The sequence below is a fragment of the Epinephelus moara genome, chromosome 21 (assembly GCF_006386435.1).
Source record: "Epinephelus moara isolate mb chromosome 21, YSFRI_EMoa_1.0, whole genome shotgun sequence".
Taxonomy (NCBI): Eukaryota; Metazoa; Chordata; class Actinopteri; order Perciformes; family Serranidae; genus Epinephelus; species Epinephelus moara.
In genome coordinates this window covers 16,777,351-16,797,564 of record NC_065526.1, presented here as the reverse complement: position 1 = coordinate 16,797,564, position 20,214 = coordinate 16,777,351, and the positions used below count along the sequence as shown (strand labels likewise).

General features: G+C 39.3%; 2 protein-coding genes across 4 annotated transcripts; one reads left to right on the top strand and one right to left on the bottom strand.

Moving 5' to 3' along the window:
* Nucleotides 1–399: 399 nt before the first annotated feature.
* Nucleotides 400–5,853, bottom strand: prdx1 (peroxiredoxin 1). 2 transcript variants are annotated; one of them, XM_050032836.1, is made up of 6 exons: nucleotides 5,799–5,853; nucleotides 3,545–3,661; nucleotides 3,196–3,349; nucleotides 2,990–3,112; nucleotides 2,632–2,762; nucleotides 400–886 (listed from the first exon to the last, which is right to left on the bottom strand). In XM_050032836.1, exons 2-6 carry the CDS (start codon nucleotides 3,648–3,650, stop codon nucleotides 804–806), a joined length of 597 nt encoding a protein of 198 aa, XP_049888793.1. In that variant the 5' UTR covers nucleotides 3,651–3,661; nucleotides 5,799–5,853; the 3' UTR covers nucleotides 400–803. The 2 variants fall into 2 exon arrangements, with proteins under 2 accessions (XP_049888793.1, XP_049888795.1); XM_050032838.1 differs by having other exon boundaries at nucleotides 3,545–3,657; nucleotides 5,799–5,842.
* A 7,696-nt stretch (nucleotides 5,854–13,549) lies between these two features.
* Nucleotides 13,550–19,594, top strand: LOC126382767 (histone-binding protein N1/N2-like). Of its 2 annotated transcripts, none has more exons than XM_050032830.1 (14): nucleotides 13,550–13,667; nucleotides 13,812–13,917; nucleotides 15,024–15,104; nucleotides 15,544–15,653; nucleotides 15,796–16,068; nucleotides 16,180–16,265; nucleotides 16,357–16,436; nucleotides 16,537–16,610; nucleotides 17,665–17,853; nucleotides 17,991–18,166; nucleotides 18,565–18,636; nucleotides 18,914–19,006; nucleotides 19,102–19,232; nucleotides 19,400–19,594. In XM_050032830.1, exons 2-14 carry the CDS (start codon nucleotides 13,817–13,819, stop codon nucleotides 19,404–19,406), a joined length of 1,473 nt encoding a protein of 490 aa, XP_049888787.1. In that variant the 5' UTR covers nucleotides 13,550–13,667; nucleotides 13,812–13,816; the 3' UTR covers nucleotides 19,407–19,594. The 2 variants fall into 2 exon arrangements, with proteins under 2 accessions (XP_049888787.1, XP_049888786.1); XM_050032829.1 differs by having other exon boundaries at nucleotides 13,807–13,917.
* Nucleotides 19,595–20,214: the final 620 nt, after the last annotated feature.

The window sequence follows — 20,214 nt, the reverse complement described above, 5'->3', positions numbered from 1 at the left end:
CTCAAGTAAAGTACAAGTACTTTAAATTGTGTTTACGTACAATATTTGCGTATATGTATTCAGTTACTTTACACCCCTAGGAACAGTAGTTAAGCTACAGGTGTTAATTCAAGTCAAATACATTAAGAGAACGTTCACTGACTGGCATGCCCAGTTCGGCATAAACTTCCTTCTCATTTTTGATACTTTAGATTGGACTTTATCTTCCCCTATTAATTTTATTTGGTTCAGTATGTGCTGTAATTGTTCACTGAGCTCAAAGATGTGATAAGGAATTTATCTCAATTAAATGTTGTGTCATTGTGAAACTACTTAAGACACTGCACATGAACACACATAAAATACAATCCAACAACTTGATACAACAAGCACAATCAAACAAATTAAATAAATGCCATAAATTATAAACTGTATTCTTTATTTAGATTAAATGCCATGAGTTGTTCACTGTAAAAAAAAAAAAAAAAAGTACAACATAATTTAGGGAGGTGCTTGTGGCTTCATTCCAATAAAAATGTTTCTATGGTCCTTTGCATCTAACAGTGGTAAGGAATGACATAAAAGAACGCACAGACGTTGAGCTCAGTCCGACAGTGAAAATAGCATACATCACCACAACATAATTACGTAAGTATATACTTTGGTCATAAGTGCACTATTCACTCTACAGACAACATTACACACAACATGGTGACTACAAAAACCGTCTCCTCCACAGGCACAGTGGCTGACTTAAATATTGTTCTCTGGAAATGTAATCTCTAAATGAAATCTCCTACAGCAGGCTGCAGACTCGGGGCTTATTACTGCTTGGAGAAGAAGTCTTTGCTCTTCTGGACGTCAGGTTTGATGGTGTCACTTCCTGGTTTCCAGCCGGCTGGGCAGACTGAAAAGATAAGCCTGTAATGAGTGCTGGCTCGGTACATGAAACAGTAAAGACTGGTGTCAATATGACACACGTATATAACCTCTATTGCCCTGGGTTGAAAGCAGGGAAATGCATCAAACGTTAGGTTGCATAATGTCAACTGTCTACAATCATTTCTCATTCATGTGAACCTCAGCACTGACTTTGTATATGCCTTTCAGGTCTTTCCCATCTGACATATAACATATGTTGCAAATTATATCCAAACAGAGAACTTTGGATTCAAATAAGTACAATGGTCCAATTATTAACAGACGCATATTTGTGTCATGGAGAGCGAAATAAGTATTCATATCACTCACTGTAAAGCACATTTAAAGCAATCTTAAAATCTTGTAGTGACAGAATACTTTAATAAACGTAAGGTATATGCTACAGGACACAGTCAAACACATTACCCACATTAAAGGTGTACTATGAAGGACTTTTCTAAAAAATAATGTATAGTCTCATGGAGTAATCCCCCTCAATCACTACTTATTGTCCACTAGAAGTGTGTGGCAACGTGTTTTTCTGCAGAGACTTTGCCCTCTGCCTTTATTTTCTTCTTGTTTTCTGTGTTTGAGACGTTCTGGCTACAGCGTGCAGGTGAGGTCCAGACTTTATAAAAAAGTGGTTGGAGGTAGCTAGCGGCGCCGCTCATTCAGTAATAACTGCTAGTAACGACATCCCGACCCAACAGTGATGCTGTGGAAACATTGTGCCAAACCCTCCCATATCCCGCAAAGTTGCTCCGGTGAGTAAGCTGCTCAATTTTGAGCCGCAAACCCCCTTTAGCACTGCTAGCATTATAAGCAGTGTCAACACAGCTTGTGGCGCTAACATAAGTCCCTTTTACACTGCCTCTTCAAGGCAGGAATTTCACACCCTTATGTTGCCTCACTGTTTTGTGAAAAAGGTACAATCAGAGGTAGTGACAAGGCTGAAATGACATCTGTATAAACGGGACAGCTGGCAGGACGGGATCGTGGGTGGCATGGGTGTGACATTTTGATGACATGTTATACTTGCAACCCACTATGGGAGATTTCAAAAAGTAGCTGATAGCAATTAACTCTCCGAACAGAAGATGAGATCAGTCGCCATTGTTAATGTTTCTAAAGCATAAAAATAAGCGTCCGTAACACCTCTTTTGATTCTGCGATGCCGGCATGCTGTCTAAAATCACCCACCGGAGGGGCATGATGTCGCTGTCATTTGGTTCTGCATAAAGATGCAAAGGCAGCATGAAGATGGGACTTCATAGCGGCTCTTTAGTAGAATGGGCTATATTTAACAATACTAAAGGGGTTTTACTGCACAAAATGAAGCCGCTTTCTCACGGGGGTTAACCAGGCAGAGATCAGAGGGTGACCACCATGTTTTCATAGCAATGCTGTGTGGTAGGGAGAGCATTACCAGTGGTTATCGCCAAATGAGCAGTGCTGCTAGCTAGCTCCCACTGCGCCCAGACAGTGAACAGTGCAGAGTGACCAGGACTAACGTTAACTAAGCAGTGGAGACCAGACAGTGGGCAGTGGGCACTATGTTTGTGAATGTTACCGCAGCTACCCGCTGTCTGTCAGTAAAGCCAACTCACAATAAAATGGGTGACTGATGTCAGGCTATTGAAAGCTAAATCAACCCTAACTGACATCCCTACAGCATGTACTGTATACTTTTAAGATGCCAAACATCTGCAGTATGTTGCAGCAGTGACTCACCTTCTCCATGCTTATCAGTGAACTGAAAAGCTTGGACCAAACGCATGATCTCGTCAACAGAGCGTCCAACTGGGAGGTCGTTGATGGTGATCTGTCTCAGGATGCCCTTGTCATCAATGATGAACAGACCCCTAAAAATAGAGAGAAGGGCAATTCATGAGTTTCAGAAAGAGCATGAAGTAAGTCCATATTCTCCTGCTCACTGCCTGAGACATCTCTGCGGTGGTGCATTCAATGGCATGTTGAGATAAGTGTATCATCTCCCTTAGAAAGCAAACAGCAACTAACACTGGCTTTATTGTTTTCAATCTTTATCAAAGAATACTGAAACAGCCAACATCCACATTGTTAAATCCACCTGTAGGCAATGCCCTCATCCTCCTTTAGGACACCATAATCTGTGGAGATGGTGCGTCGTGTGTCAGACACCAGGGGAATCTTCATGGCACCCAGACCGCCCTGCTTTCTTGGTGTGTTGGTCCTTTGAGAACATAAACCACAGAGAAAATGTGAGGAGTTTGCAATCCACACAATTAATGTGTACATTATAAAGCTTGTAACTACCATGCAAAATGGGAGAAGTGTGAGTCGACGGAGGCGGCGATGACCTCACAGCCAATCTTCCTGAAGTCTTCAGCAGCATCACTGAAAGCGATGATCTCCGTTGGACACACAAAGGTGAAATCCAGTGGATAGAAGAAAAAGACGACATATTTTCCTGCACCAAAGGAAAAGAAAACAGATGAGCCTATTGTCACGTGACAATGCACCTAATTAAAGGCTAATTAATTCTGAGCTTTAGAAGTGTAAATTAATGTCTATTCAGTATATTGTGGTATCACAAAGCAGTGAATCACAGTCCAGAAGAGCGTGTCATCAAAGCATGTCCTCCACTCAACAGAGGATGGTATACCTCTGTAGTCTGACAGCTTCAGGTCGTGGAATTGTCCATCTGGCATCACCGCCTTGGCTGTGAAGTCTGGGGCCAGCTTTCCAATATGTGCCTTGCCTGCAGCCATCTTCAGTCTAACTGGATCACAGAAGAAGGAAACTGTTTATGTATTACACAATCTCTTCTCGAAATCACAGCTGTGCATTGTTTCTTTTGTGTATGCAATCATGGATAAACCATAACCCTTCCTCATTTACTGAACAGGACAAAAAATAACATCTCTTCTGCACAAAATATCAACCTGATTGTTAAACTGTTCTGTCTGTAAAGAAAACTCTTTGCATTTTAGGGCTGCAACGAATGATTATTTTCCTTATCGCTTATCTGCTGATTATTATCTTGATTAAGAGTAACTGTTTTGCATATAATGAAAAATATAATGAAAAATGCACATTTCACATTTACAGAAACCATGGTGACACAGGTTTGCTATCATATAACATAAAGAAAGGCAGCAAATGCTCACATTTAAAAAGCTGGTGCCAGAAGATGTTTAAAACCTTTGTTAAAAAGATATCAACTAGTTAATCATTTCAATCAGTTTTCATATTTGTCCAGTCATTTCGGCTCTAGTGCATTTACAAGTGAAAATGTGCTACACAAACAATCTGTGTAAATTTGCTCTGTTAACAAAAAAATATGTGAATATTTAATTAATGGGCAACTATTCTGATAATGGATTAACTTTAAGATAACTGCTTAAGCAACAACACCAAACATTCCCATGTTCCAGCTTCTCCTATGTTGTTTCTCTATGACTTATGTGATAATAAATTGAATTACTTGTGAGTTTTCACTATCTGTTGAGATCATCTTAGGAAATTTTGATGGGCATTTTGACAAATTTTCTGACATTTTGAGGAAACAATTCATCTGCTACATATAAAGGAAACAATTAATCAGCTACTTGTACAAATGAATCATCACAGGTGAAACAAATAAAGTTTGTCAGAGTTAATCAGAGTGAAACCATTCTTATATAACTACACATATATTAGTGGCACATGGAAGTAGGAAAATGTGAAATACACTGTAGTATAATGGTTATTATAAAACCAGAGGAGAAAGACAAAAAAATTCTTCCGACTCACAAATACTATTTTAAAGGGATTGATTGACATTCGTTAATTTCCGTAACCGCTTATCCTCTGCTGAAGTTAATATTTTGACCTAAGTTGATGCCTTGTTGGTGTCATTTTTAGGTTAAAGAGACCAGTTTTAAGTGATAAAAGTAAACTGTTGCTAAATGTGGAGCCCCATGACTTTTTATATTTATTTTCTTTCTCTGACCAGTGTCCTGTTTTATCATCATTTATTATCATTACTCTGTCATGCTATTTCTTTTGATTGGTATGTATTTTCCTTTCTCTTACTCAGATGTTTAGTTGGTGCATCAGTGTCTACTGTAATGGGACATGTTTCCATTTACAGTACATATGCATACACAGATGTTTAACAGTATATTGGTGACTGTCTGTAATCACATTTTTCAGTACAGTGTGTGCTTTGTACATTTAGTCTGAGAGAGCTAAGTCAGACATTAAGTTGTTGTGACCACTGTGTGTTATATTTGTGTTGGAAACTAAATCTGATTACCATAGATTGATAGTTGATATATGTAGACTATAATACAGTGAACAATTAAGGTTCAGATTGCAGCTGCATGATTTAAGCTCAGACGGTTATTAATGTAACTTTAACTGTATGCTTGAACTGGCAACAACCCAAACCAACGAACCATTTCCACTTCTTCTGTTTAAATTCACAGGTATTTCCGCATATACATTACCAACGTCCATTTTAACGTTTTTTTCTTTTCCGAGTTCAATAGTAAAGCTAAAACCTACTGCACCCTAATGCGTTGTGGTTTCACTAATTTAGATAACATCAGAGGAAATGTCGAGATTTGTCCCTTGAGACTTGAGTTAACCTACCGGTAAGTTACAGTCCAGACAGTGGGAACTTTTCATTTAACAAATACAAAGTATGAACGCATCTAAATTAACATTTTCTTTAGCCCTCCTATAGCTAGCTTACATATAGAAAACCCGTTGTGAAATTCTGTGGAAAAAACACTTGTTGAACTCTGAATTCAGCCGAAGCTACGCAACTTTTTAAAAAATCGTTAATAGCTTAAATAAACCGAACAAATAAACACTTTAAACTGTGAAACAGCGTGAGAAAAACATAATTAAATGTATTGTATAACACATACCTCAGCTTTGATCACACTACACCAACTGACACCGGAGAGAAGAGTGCACGAGCTGACAGGCTCGAGTGGGGAATTTATACCGCGGCTCAGTTCTCGCGATAGGACCGTTCAGAACGCGATTACAGCCTACTTCACTCAAACCCTCCAGTCTCAGCCTCCCACTACACAGCATGACTTTGCATTTTTCCTAACGACCTTTCTGGGAATATTTATGCTCTTGTGAAACCACAAGGAAATATTCTTCACATTTATATTTCCTCCATCTTCACAGTCACATGTAAAAGGCAACTTTCCATCTCTAGATTAGCTCTACAACCAGCTGAATCTGAACACTGGACATTGAATCTATTAGTCTGAAACTAAAAAAGCAGGTTGCAGTTTCCTAATCCAGCCCTGCAGAGGTCGCGGAGTCATGAGGTTTCATCATATGACACAATCTCTACCAGGATTCAGAGCCAAATACATTGTCATCATGAACAGGCATAAAACAATACCTGTACATTGCTGCTACAACCTTGACTCTCTGTTGCAGCATCTCAGTGTCTTATCAACCATTTACTGATTAACTTTACTGCTCAGTCTGTCCCGCATGCAACAAAAGACAATAAAATATGGCAAGGTTGTGGCAAACTAGTTTAACTCTTTGGAAAACTAAAGATGTGCCTTCTTTTGAGACCTGGTTGGCATAAATCACCAACTTGTTGCGTTTCTCTCAGCTCTGTAGTCTTTGATAAAATATGGCAGCCATTTATGTCTTGTTTATTGGGAATGGCCTAAAGTGTTCGCATGTATGTATATATACTTGTTCATAATGGTTTGCACAAACAACGTGTGTACTCGCACTATATGTAAATCTCATTTTGCAGACATCCATTTTGTCGTTGTTGGTTGTACTGCCTATAAGAGCATTTTTCATTTTGTTTATCCTTTTCTTGTCTTATTTTCTTTTCATATTATTCATCTCCGAGGGTGGGCTGGGTGACTAAAACAAAACACCCACTCATACAACCCACACTTTTATGTATTCCTTTTCTTTTTTTTTGTTTAGTGTGATGACCATGTCTCAAATGATTTCAGGACATAGCCTTGAAGAAGACAAGCATGAGCTCACATTCTGTATTGAAGTATTTATTTATTTTACATTGTAATAGTGATTTGTCACTGGAGCACATTTAAGAGGGAACTAAAGGGAACACATTTTCAATGCTGATAGAAACTGCAGTTCCCCCAAACAGATAAAAACAATAGCACCAACACACACATATACTTAGCCCAGACAAATTCAACACACTTTTTTTTTATATTAAATATAGAGTGAGACCATTGCACTTTTAAAATAGTCTATTGAGCTACATAAAACTGTTGCACTCAGTAGCCAGTTTCCTCCATGTTTCCTGGATTGCCACTTACTACCAACCTACTTACAGTGGAACGTACAGCAGGGGCGGTGCACTGTTGCACTGTTGCAACATCTTGTACTTATCCTGCGGGCTGCCAAAGGCATTTTTTTCATTCTCGTTTCCTCCTCACCCCTGCTATATTTACTTAATGACAAGGCTGAGGAACAGGAATACTGGCTGCAGTTTCTATAATGAACAAAGGGATTTAGATTGGCATGTTAGTCCCTGTTAAGAGAGTCTGTCATTAATAAAAATATATAATGTGTTAAGAATATTTTAAGGTGCAAAATCTTGTGTGTTTTGTTTGATTGTGTGTTAATCATTCATAACATCTTTAAGCTAGTTTTACAAACATAACTTCTGTTGACACACAGTCATGGTTGGGAGGTGGTATCCTGTTGATTGGTTATTTTATAGAAGCCTTTCCTCTTTAATGATTGGTTGTACGGTCCTGATGTCACACAGACTCCACAGGACAGCCGTTAAGACAGCGACTAGTGAGAGAAACTTCTTTTATTCTATTATCTGAACTGATTTCCTAATGACATGATGAATCAAAACATGCATTTCCCCATTAATGATATCTATTATTCCCAAACTTTCTCCTAATGTAATGAACTGTATACTTCATCTTGTTGGACAGAAGTGCACAGCTCTGACTAAGTTGAAAGATCTGAACATATTCTCCAAGTCCTATCTACATTCAAGCCTAATACACTGAACAACAAGTCTTGTGTGTGACGGTTACTACAAGAAGTGAAAACACAATGAAAGGGAACTGAAGCTGTTCCCACAGTGCCACATGCTATATTTCATTGCATTGTTGTTTTGTCATTGAGTTTCATGTCAAACTAGCTGATAGTAGATAGTAACCCTAATGCCCAAATCCCTAGCTATAGCCTACAGTACATGCATGGATGGGTTACTGAATGGGTCTACTGGGCACATGAGCCCAGGGAACCAAAATCTCAAAGGCCCCTCTGGCCTTCACCTGCAAAATGTCATTCAAATAACACATACTGACCACAAAATGATACAAAGAAGCTACAAATTGATATAAAATAACTAGAAAAATGGGTAAATGAACCACAAGGAGGCATAAAATGACTACAAAGTGACACAAAACAACCACATAAGACCCAAAATTATCTCAGAGACCCAAGATTACCTAAAAAAGACCCAAAACAACCACATTGAGACACAAAATAATTACAAAGTAACACAAAGCAACCAAAAAGTCCCCAAATTACCTATAAGAAACCCAAGATTACCTCAAAAAGACAACACAACTACAAGGAGACACAAAATGACTACAGAGTGGCACAAAACGACCTAAAAAGACACAAAAGTACCTCAAAGAACCCCAAACGACTACAAAAAGACACAGAACAACCACAAGGATACACAAAATGATTACAAAGCGACACAAAATAATCAAAAAAGACCAAAAAATTACCTTACAGAGACCCAAACAACAACAAAAACACACAAAACAATTGCAAGGAGACATAAAATGACAACAAAGTGACACAAAACAACTAAAAAGGACAAAAAAATGACCTCAAAGAGACACAAAATGACTTCAGTAAGGCACATAATTACCTGAAAGAGACCTACACAACTACAAAGAGACACAAAACAACCACAAGGAGACACAAAACGACCAAAAAAAAGCCCCAAATTACCTCCAAAAGACACAAAATTACCATAAGACACAAAATTACCTCAAAGAATCCCAAATGACAACAAAAAGACATAAAACAACCACAAAGATACACGAAATGACAGCAAAGTGACACAAAACAACCAAAAAAAGACACACAGTTACCTCAAAGAATTTCAAACAACTATAAATAGACAAAAAACAACCACAAGAAGATACATAATGACTATAAAGTGACACAAAACAACCAAATAAGACACACAGTTACCTTCAAGAGACACAAGATTACCTCATAAAGACACAAAACAACCACAAGGAGACATAAAATGACCACAGAGTCTGTATATCTTGCTCCTGTGTAGGAGAGGTGGTGGGGCCTATTTGCATATCTGTGCCCAGGGGCCCATTGTCTCATAATCTGCCCATGTATACATGCTGACACACTGATCTCAGAAACTGAGGCTCTATATGTACTGTTTGTTTTACAGCCAGGATTTATAGATAAGTGAAACCTGCATTGTTTTTCAGAGAACATTAGTTCACCTGAGTGTGTGTAGCCTGGACACACTGAGGCTGTTATCTGCTCAGACAGCCCCTCCACCATGCCTCCTTTCTGCGCTGTCACCAAGCAATGTCTTTGCATGCGGTTGCCATGGGCACCGCATCAAGGGCCAGATAAGAGGGGGACACACAATAACCTCCTGTTAGAAGCACTGCAGTGGGCTAGTGATCAAACGCTGCACTGTGTTCATCTCCTGCTTCACAATATGCTCGTAATTAGTGCTTCTGCTCTGCTGCTGGTTCCAAAGCAACTGGATGTTTGAAGGGCACTTGTGTGTCCATCAATCATCCTGGTCCCGTTCGGCCGCGCAGATGATCACAACACTTCTTTTAAATGGATGAAAAATGGTTGTAAAATATACTTCTGATCCCGTATTGGTAAATTACCGCAGTTCTATGTTCTTGTCAAGTAATTCCCCAAGTGCATTCACATGAGGGTACACAGTATGCTTCATATACTGCACTCAGTGATGGAGGCCAAGGCTGTACAGTGCATCACTGCTCTGTGGGGTTTTTATCAAAGGCCCATTGGTTATCAGCAGCACAGCCAAAAAATGGAAGCAACAGATCTTTGAGGATATTACAAAGTGTTTCAACCCCTTCAGAGGAATGTAAATTAACAAGAAAAGAAAAATCGGACAACTGGTGTGTTAAGTTCAACATCACAGATGGACCAGAAAACAGGTTCGTAAACAGTAAAAAGCAGCATGGAGGCCAGTGAATGGAGGTTATGTCTTTGTTTTAACTCTTACTTATTCAGTCTCTCTTTCAAACTTGGTGCTGACTACATTTTGTATGATGTTTGACTGCAGCTTGGACGGACATGAATGGTACTTTGTGGCGGCCTTTCATTGCATTGTGCCAGCAAAGGGGCTAAAATTAGCGCGTCCATCACAGTATTTCCATCACTGCTGATAGGAGCCGATTGGAGCTGGAGCCCATAAATACCTGTAAGTACAATGGAGTCATTTGACCTGGAAGTGAATGCCAACTGTAACCTTTGCCATTGAATACGAAAGCCAGGTGTTAGCTGATGTTAGTGGAAAGGGACTACATATTCAACACATTCTCACTCTGGCCTTGAACCACATCCAGATACAACATGAAAGGTACCTTTGGTGCAGATATGACGTTCTGGAGCAAGTTCTGCCTGTTACTTGTATTGTCTTCTTTCAAAATACACCTCAGTTTTCACAGGAAATTTAACATTTACATACAGTTTCTTTCAAAATAAACGCACTACATAGGTAAAACACTGCAATGTGATGTTTTTTTTACTTCAACAACAAAGACACATGGCTAGGTTTTGTAAAAAAGAACAGGGTTTAGCTTTAGAATCTTACGGGATGAGAACAGTGGGTGAAAGTCAGTGTTTGTTGGACCCATCCACCACCACCCCCACTCCCACGTGCCCTTCTTAGACTTTTGTCGCCTTTACTTTCGTTCGTGTCCTGCCTCGTTTCACCCTGAAGCTGCTGAGCACCATTGAACTATAACGGCGACCAGCCGCGTATCTGACACCGCAAGTCACTGCCCAAACGCCGGATTTCGCTGATTTCGGAGTGAGACTGCTTTGACAAGTTTCTTTTGTTTTAATTGTGCATGTTTTGTTACCTTCTGACAGAGCCAGGCAAACTGTTTGTCCCTGTTTCCAGTCTTTACGCTAAAATATCCAAGCTGGCCTCTGAGGGTAGCTTCATATTTAAAGGTCTAGTGTGTAAGACTTAGTGGCATCTAGTGGTGAGGTTGCAGATTGCAACCGAATTAAACTCCTGCGTGTCAAGCATGTTGGAGAACTGCAGTGGCTGACATAAATATGTGAATGGCCCTATCGAGAGCCAGTGTTTGGTTTGTCCATATGTTGCTACTGTAGAAACAACATGGCGGACCCTGTAGAAGAAGACCTACTATAAAGAGCTCAGTGTAAGGAAACGAAAACAATTCTTAGTTTCAGGTAATTACACCCATGAAATCATAATTATGAATATTATGTTCCATTGCTGCCCATATAGGCCTATCCCTCTAAATCCTACACACTGGACCTTTAACAGACAAACACAAGAGGGGTACCAGTCTTGATTATACATCTTGAATTGACCCTCATGGCCGAAACGTTATCATCGAAATAAAAAAATGCATATTGAGCCACAGTGTGCAACACTTGTTTTCTGTAATCAAGTCTACTCCCAGTGATCAGCACCTCGCTATAATCCTGAGTGTGACTTACTTTTATATTTGAAAAAGTGGTACCAATCTTGTCATCGAACTCTCTACAAGAAAGTAAATAAGTGAATAATCCAAGCATGTTGAACTGTAAGTAGGCTGAATACATACATAAGGTATAAAGAAACATATTTTGTAAAGTCTTCAATCTTCAGCAATACCTGAAGTAAATTCCCCCGAGAACATTCCCACTCAAAACGATTGCCTCTGATTGAAAAAAACATGAGCTAAATGAGCTGTGGTGTGTTGTGTTGATAGATTTTCAGGAGAATTATAGCTGTTGTCTCTATTGATGACAGGGTGAGAGGAGGCTGAGTGGGATTGTCTCAGTGTGAGGTTGATTGGGTGCCAGGTCCAGACTTGTCTTGATGAGACAGGAACACAGTGGAGCCAGCGGGAGGAGTGCAGAGGGGAACAGGGTAATCCCTGTCCCTCACAGCAGGACATGACAGCAGCATTCTGTACTTTTACACACACAGAAAACATACACACACACACACACACACACACACACACACACACACAAATATATAGCACCACCACTTAATTTTGATCAGTTATTTAATACTGAACAGCTCTGATAAAGCTGTTGCATACAGTGGTGGTATGGTAAGTAGTTATGGAAACCCAAAATGTTCAGTATTAAATAAACACAAGAATAAATAATATGTGATGAAATGAATAATTATGTATATGTAAATACAAACAAAATAGCATTAATATTGAATTTTATTTTATCTTCATGCCTTTTATAGTAACAGGGATTATTGCAGGTGATTATTGCAGGTCTGCTCATTCAGGTCATAGCAATAATCAATTTAATTGGCCCTGCCTTGTTTGTCTTGACTGAAAAACACTTAATGAATAAAATAAACAGCTAGAAAACAAAATAATTAAAATAAATTAAAGCTTCATTATAATGGACTAGATGAATTAATGAATGACTGAATCAATTGTTAATTTTCGTGTCTGGCCGTTTCAACACGGCCCACCTCTTATAGGATTATTTGGACACATTTAAAGAAAATCATTATTCTAGTGCCATCGGGCTAGCACAAAACAAAACAAATCCATTATTTGACCCTGTAATGCATTTTTATCCTATCCATGACTCTTCAAGTGGACAAAAATGTCCACTGCCTGTTAAAATGCATTACAGGGTCAAATAATGGATTTTCATGCTGAAAGTTGGGATTTTCAAATTTAACCCAAAATTACCCCCCCCCTTGACAAAAATCACCCCCCTGTGACCTTTTGTTGGACACTTTCTAGAAAATTGACATTTTTGTCCACTTGAAGGGTCATGGATAGGATAAAAATGCATTACAGGGTCAAATAATGGATTTTCATGCTGAAAGTTGAGATTTTGAAATTTCACCCAGAATGACACCCCCATGCAAAAAGTCACCCCCCTGTGACCTTTCATTTGTCTGTGACGGAGTTTTGAATTTTGGAAATGGACAAAAATGTCCAGGGGTAACACAAGGGTTAATGCCTCACCAACATATATATATATATATATATATATATATATACTTTTAGATACACCCTTTATTGTTATTGTGTGTTACACAATGAAACTTTGTAACTTTGTCGCAAGCAGTTATGTATTTCTGTACACATGCACACACTCCCATAAGCTCATCACATCATTCTTACGACCACATACACATTCATATCTTTATTTTACTTTATATATATATATATATATATATATATATACATGCCTTTAAAATTATTTATATCTAAATAAATATACATAAAATATATATAATCATAATAACATATATGAAAAATAATTTTGCACTTTTACTTTTGAATGCAGGACAATGTTGAGTCTGTGCCTTTAAGAATTCTCCCGCGCTGGTTTCCGAACCCGGAAAGCGACCGGAAAGGGCAGGAATATTTCGCGCCAAATTGAAACAACGGAGCAGTGAGTCTGAGCAGCAGCAGGAGCCACGAGCTGAGTCACAAACCAACAGGCTCTGCTTTTAACGTTTCACTCGGTATTTCTCTATCAAGGTATGTAATGACTCAGCGTTAGACTATGTGTTTATGTAAATAACGTTAGCATTTAATAATATTTACGGGCTCAGCTGGGGCACGTGTTGGGCTTTAGCCTCATAAAGTCGAGTTGATAATTAATTGTCGTTGTGTCCAGTTTAGCTAACATGGAGGAGGCCAACAAGCTAATCGGCACCGGGAAGAAGCACCTGGTGATGGGGAAGGTGGTGGAGGCGGTGAGCGCCCTGCAGGAGGCCTGCGGCATGCTGTGAGTCAACTACCACACAATAGAGACCGATAAACACACATTATATTATTAAGTTAATAAGCCAGACAGCATCAGCGCGGCCACATGCTTAATTTTGAAGGTCTTGTTAAAGCTTTACAAACTTAAATGACCAGTGAGGGAAACATTAACGCAAGTATCACACACTGTGCAGTATTTTCCAGTGTACGACTTTATCATGCACATAACTGCACATATTCTTTATGTTTACTTTATTCTATTCTGGTTTATTCTATTGATGTGTTTATATTGTAGTTAAATTTCACACATACAGCCTCAGCATATTTTATTTTTAATATTTTAATATCTTAAGTACAAGTGTCAAACACTGTAGCACAATGCACATTTTATTTTTTATTTTAATGCACATTTTCATTTCTATTATTTTATTGCTTTATATTTACATACTTATATTTCATTCTTTATTCTTTACATGGAGCGACTGTAACCAATCAATTTCCCCTTTTAGGGATCAATAAAGTATTTCTGATTCTGAATAATTTTGTTTTCATTTATCGCCATTTTTTTTCCTTTTATTTCTTTGATTTAAAAAAAAAAACAAGTGACAAAACTGATGACTTGTGTTAAAACCTGCAATAAAGATTTAATTAATAATTAATGAATTGAATTAAAATAAAGAAGAATAAGTGAAATAATCTGCTTGCTACCAAAAATACTGTATGAGGTATGAGGGCTGCAGCTAACAGTTATCTTCATTATTGATTAATCTGCCTATTTTCTCATTAATCGTTTTGTCAATTAAAAAAAAAAAATTGTGTGTGTGTAACATCCCAGTACTCAAGGTGACATCTTGAGTACTCACTTTATCACTGTGTATGACAAGGAAAGCATCACATTTTCACATTTAGTAGCACAAAATCAGCAAATGTTTAGCTTTTTTTCCTTAAAAAAATACCGAACTGATTATCGAAATAGTTTGTGATTTAATTTCTGGTCATTAACTAACTGATAAATCAAATAATAGTAACTGTGTGCAGCTGTCTTTTCCATACGTGCAAAAACTGAGTGGTTTCCATTTGTGTTTGATTATAATTTGACTTTACAACTTAATTTTTCTGTCATTTTAGGGCTAAAAAGTACGGAGACACAGCAGACGAGTGTGGAGAGGCTTTCTTCTGGTGTGGCAAAGCGCTGCTGGATCTGGCACGGTAAACTCATAACTGAATTTACCCCCACCACCACCTGATCAGCGCTGAGTCATTTAATAGACAGCAGGGATGGGTGAATGAAGCCGAAGGAAGCTTTGGGGCTTCATTTTATTTGTGCTGCTTCAAACGCAGCAAACACAGTGACATCTGGTGGCCTGAAACATGTATAGCAGCTCAGACTCAGAGCACCACAACACCTCTCTGATTTTAATAGTTTAGTCTCGCTGTGTGCAATAAAAGTTCAACGAGCCTGTGTTTTATAATCAAATAATGATTTTGATCATAAGTGCTGCATATAATGTAGATGTTACAGTAAAAATAATTAATGCATTATCCATATTGTGTCAACACAAAACCTTAAAGTTCCTGATTGGTGTAGTTTAGGCTCAGTGTCAGTGTGGGTTTATGTGTTTTAACCTCTTAATATATATGGTTGCAGGATGGAGAACACAGTCCTGGGTAATGCTCTGGAAGGAGTACCAGAGGAGGAGGAAGAGGAAGAAGAAAAACCCAAAGATTCCAACGTTGACAGCACAGAAAACATAGATGGTGAGAGAATAATACAACATTGGAAAAAAAGTCTTTGTCATCTTTGTATTTGGGTTTGTTTTTGTGCCGTTTGACCAGTGACCTGTTGCTGGATGCATTTTGTAATACCGCTCACCCTAACTGTCCTCTCTAACTTCAACAGAGAAGACCCGGGATGAGCTGAGGGTTCAGGTGTACGACGCCATGGCAGAGAAGAAAGGCGAAGACGCTGAGAAGGCCGAAGAGAAGCAGAGCGACGATAAGGAGAAGAAGGGCGATGAAGAAAAGGCTGAGGATGAGCAACAGAAAGCAGCAGAGAAAGACGAGGAAAAGGACGACAAGGCCAACGGAAGCAAATCCGATGAAATTAAAGATGAGAAAGAAAATGGCGAGGAAGCCGAGAAAGAGTCAGGAGAAAAGGAAGAGGAAGCAGAAGGTGACTTTTCCCTTTTTTCTCTCTCTGTTCTTTAACGACAGACCTTGATTGTAAATGGCTTTCTGATCGTTGTAATGATATGTTTCCAAACACATGTTATTTGTGCTTCAGATGGTGAGGAAGAGGAGGGGGAAGATGGTGATGATGCAGATATGGAGTGTGATGCAGAGGAAAAAGGAGATGATGCTGCTGAGAAGGTACTCGACCACTTGGCTCAAGTACACATCAGAATAACTTGGCTGAAGGTGTGGTTTTTAAATCCTAAACCTGTGTTCCTGTGTGTTTCAGGACAGCGACGACGATGAGGAGGTGGGGAACCTGCAGCTGGCCTGGGAGATGCTGGAAGTCGCTAAAGTCATCTACAAAAGGTGATTGAAACACTGTCCACGATTGTGAGGATGTGAATTTGATGGTCACTGAGCTCCAGCTTCATGTTAACTGATATTTATTTATTTATTTAAAAACAAGGAAAGAGCCTAAAGAGGATCAACTCATGGCTGCACAGGCTCACCTGAAACTGGGCGAAGTTTCTTCTGAATCAGGTAACAACAAGTCACTCAGTGAATCTTAGTTTTGCACACTTTATTTTTGTTGTAACTCGTAAATATGGAATACAGAAGCTGCCACAATAAAAATAAATGACTCAATAAGTAAGTAAACTTTATTTCTATAACACTTTTCAGAGACATAAGTCACAAAGTGCTTTACAAGGTCATGATACAACATACAAGAAGGAAATTATAGAGGATGAAGTGACCACCTGAGCTGCCTGTGTGAAATGCAAAACAAAAAAATACATTACATTAAATTAATTTTAAAAAATGAAAATAGAAAATTAAAAAAAAAAATATTAAGCGTACTTAAAATTTTAAGTGTAAACAAATAAAGGGAAAATAAATTAGAAAGTAAATAAATAGGGGAATTAATTCAGAGATGATGTATAAAGTTAAATTTAAGGCAAATTAAAAGCAATATTTAATTTAGTCACATTTTAGCAATTATTCAGTGCCTTTTTTAATATCATTATTTTTACATTTAATAAAATATTTATTTATTGAGTCATTTCCTTAATTTATTTTTAATGTCCACAGCTTCCGTTCTCCATAATGGTACAAATTTCCATGGGGTTGAGGGGCAGCTTGAGGTGTCTTTAATTGATTTTTGAATGGCTCATATTAGGTGATAATCAATCATGACAATTTTGATAATCATCAAAGTCATGTGTCAAGAAAAGGCAAACATTTGCTGGTTCCAGCTGTCACGTGAGGATTTGCAGCTATTCTGTGTAAGATAAGAATCTTTTATTAGTCCCACAGTGGGGACATTTGAAATTCAATAGCTGTTGGACACACAAAATGAGCAGTTTTTTTTAGACGTCACCTGGTTTCTGAGAAGCTAACCGTTTTGTTTCATAGGCTAAACAATTAAAACGAATGAATTAATAATGGAAATAATTGGCAGTTTCAGCCCTGACCCCTTCAGTCTTTACTATAACTGATATTACAACACACGTGCCTCAAAGACTGAACCTGTTTTACTGCTTAAATTCACTTCTTGTTGAGAAATGGGTCTTTAGTCGCTGACTTTCTCTTCCAGGAAATTACACCCAGGCGTTGGAGGATTTCCAGGAGTGTCTGAAGCTGCAGGTGAAGCACCTGGACTCAGACAGCCGCCTGCTTGCGGAGACTCACTACCAGCTGGGAGTGACCTACAGCTTAAACCTCCAGTACAGCGAGGCCGTCGAGGAGCTGAAGAGCTCCATCTCTGTCATAAAGAGCAGGCTGGGTACGCACAGGAAACATGGTCTCATGTTTTAAGTCATATTTCAGTCCCTTTAATCAGCCTTGTTTTCATTGTAGCAACAGGTGCCTCAGCCTTTGAAGCTTCGAGTATGATGCTAACATTCCCACTTTGCCTTGCAGACAAGCTGCAGGGGCTGCTCGACAAGGCCGAGGGCCCGGAGGCTCTACCAGACGAGAGGAAGGAGATGGAGGAGCTGAAGGCTCTGCTGCCAGAGATCCAGGAGAAGGTGGAGGACGCCACCGAGAGTCAGAAAATGATAAAAGCTGCTGCTGCTGAGGCTGCGAAGGCTCCACTGGTGAGTTGGGGATGGGGTCGTTTTCATTAAAATGTAAAGAGGCACAGAGGGCGTCTGCACACTGTTAGGCTCTTAATAAAGAGTTTATTTCTCTCCGCAAGGCTACGTTTCCATCTACCAGATCTTCCTCAGGCCTGAGGAGCATTTTTTTTTCTCTTACACCTGACTATTTTTGTCCCTAGTTTTGTGATGTCACTAGGTTACCAACCAATAGTGAGGAGTAATGTGATATATATATTGGGGTTTTTCCACCAGTCATCCCTTTGTATATAGTAAATTCACGTAAGCAGTGTTGTACTGAATGACTTTTGACCTCAGTTGAGACTTTCTGCAGGTGTAAATCAACAAGATGAACTGTATATAAGCTTGAATCTAACTTAAGTTCATGTACCTGTCAGGATGGAGGCTCCACTTCCTCTGCGTTCCCTGGCACCGCTGTGCAGAATGGAGACTCCTCATCCAGCTCAAAGGTGAGTCTCCTACTCTAATGACAGAAATGATTATTAAACAAAGTGGTGATGGGCATCAGTAGGTTTGTTTGGCGTCTGCTTTCACAGCCTCACACTGAAAGACAGAAACAGTCTTAATAGCAGTGTTAAAATCTGCTGTAAGATCACAAGAGTGACACAACGGGACCGGTTTTAGCAGTCTGTGTGTGCAAATTGGGATTAATAAAGTCGTCTGAATCTGACTGAATCTTTCACTCTTGCCGAGCACTAATCTGTCATTGTTTGTCTCTGTACCCAGATTAACGGCATGTCAACCAACGGAGTCAGCTCGACCAACGGCCACGCCTCCAAAGCTCCAGTCTCTGACATCTCCCACCTGGTCAGAAAGAAGGTGAGAGAGCTCAGATATTTGGTTTCAGTTCAATCTGAAAATCTGTTGTTGCACATCTGTTGTCAATCTCATTTGAATGAACCTGTCTGTTTCAGAGGAAGCCAGAGGACAGTCCAGTGAAAGAGAGCGTGGTGAAGAAGGTGAAGCAGAACGATGGTCAGAGTAACGGTGTTCACGAAGCCAACGGAGACACTAACGGACACGCTAACAGTACGGAAGTCAAGAGGTGAGAGATGTTGTCCACAGTACTGTTAATGAGCAACTATTTTGATCATCAAGTAATTGTTTTACTAACTTTTGAACAATAATAAACTGAAAAGCTTTGGATTTTTTGACTGTTGGTAGGTTTGTTTTCTGCTGTCGAGTCTAACTCAAACTTGTCTTCTCTTCCAGTCAGTGAAGCTGGACTCCTGCAAGTTTCCTTTCCATCTCTTGAAGAGATTCACCGACGTGCCGAGCTCTTACTGCCCCTACACTTGTTTGCCGACTGTAAATATGTGCATCGTTTTCTATGCCTGTTGTTAGTGTTTGTTCACAAATGTAACCTATAAAGTTAAATAAAACAGTTGATAAAGTTGTTTCATCAAACTCTGGCTTTAAAGTTTTCCCCAATTAAGATTCTCACAGTAGCTAAGGGGCCCAAAGTGTGCCAAGAAAATATCCCCCACACCATTACACCACCACCAGCAGCCTGAACCGTTGATACAAGGCAGGATGGATCCATGCTTTCATGTTGTTTACACCAAATTCTGACCCTACCATCTGAATGTGGCAGCAGAAATCCAGACTCATCAGACCAGGCAACGTTTTTCCAATCTTCTATTGTCCAGTTTTGGTGAGCCTGTGTGAACTGTAGCCTCAGTTTCCTGTTGTTAGCTGACAGGAGTGGCACCTGGTGTGGTCTTCTGCTGCTGTAGCCCATCTGCTTCAAGGTTGGACGTGTTGTTGGTTCAGAGATGGTGTTCTGCAGACCTTGATGGTAACCAGTGGTTATTTGAGTCACTGTTGCCTTTCTGTCATCTTGAACCAGTCTGGCCATTCTCCTCTGACCTCTGGCATCAACAAGGCATTTTCACCCAGAGAACTGCTGCTTACTGGATATTTCCTCTTTTTCAGACCATCCTCTCTAAACCCTAGAGATGGTTGTCTGTGAAAATCCCAGTAGATCAGCAGTTTCTGACAGACAAGCCCGTCTGGCACCAACAACC

Bases quoted from the DNA above. Each gene is read 5' to 3' on its own strand.
- prdx1 (XM_050032836.1), bottom strand. From the start codon at position 3,650: ATGGCTGCAGGCAAGGCACATATTGGAAAGCTGGCCCCAGACTTCACA. The intron at 3,350-3,544 runs GTATACCATCCT...CCTTTGGTGCAG, and splicing joins GAAGCTGTCAGACTACAGAG to GAAAATATGTCGTCTTTTTC. The intron at 887-2,631 runs GTGAGTCACTGC...TTATCTTTTCAG, and splicing joins CACTGATAAGCATGGAGAAG to TCTGCCCAGCCGGCTGGAAA.
- LOC126382767 (XM_050032830.1), top strand. From the start codon at position 13,817: ATGGAGGAGGCCAACAAGCTAATCGGCACCGGGAAGAAGCACCTGGTG. The intron at 16,069-16,179 runs GTGACTTTTCCC...TTTGTGCTTCAG, and splicing joins AAAGGAAGAGGAAGCAGAAG to ATGGTGAGGAAGAGGAGGGG. The intron at 18,637-18,913 runs GTGAGTCTCCTA...CTCTGTACCCAG, and splicing joins ACTCCTCATCCAGCTCAAAG to ATTAACGGCATGTCAACCAA.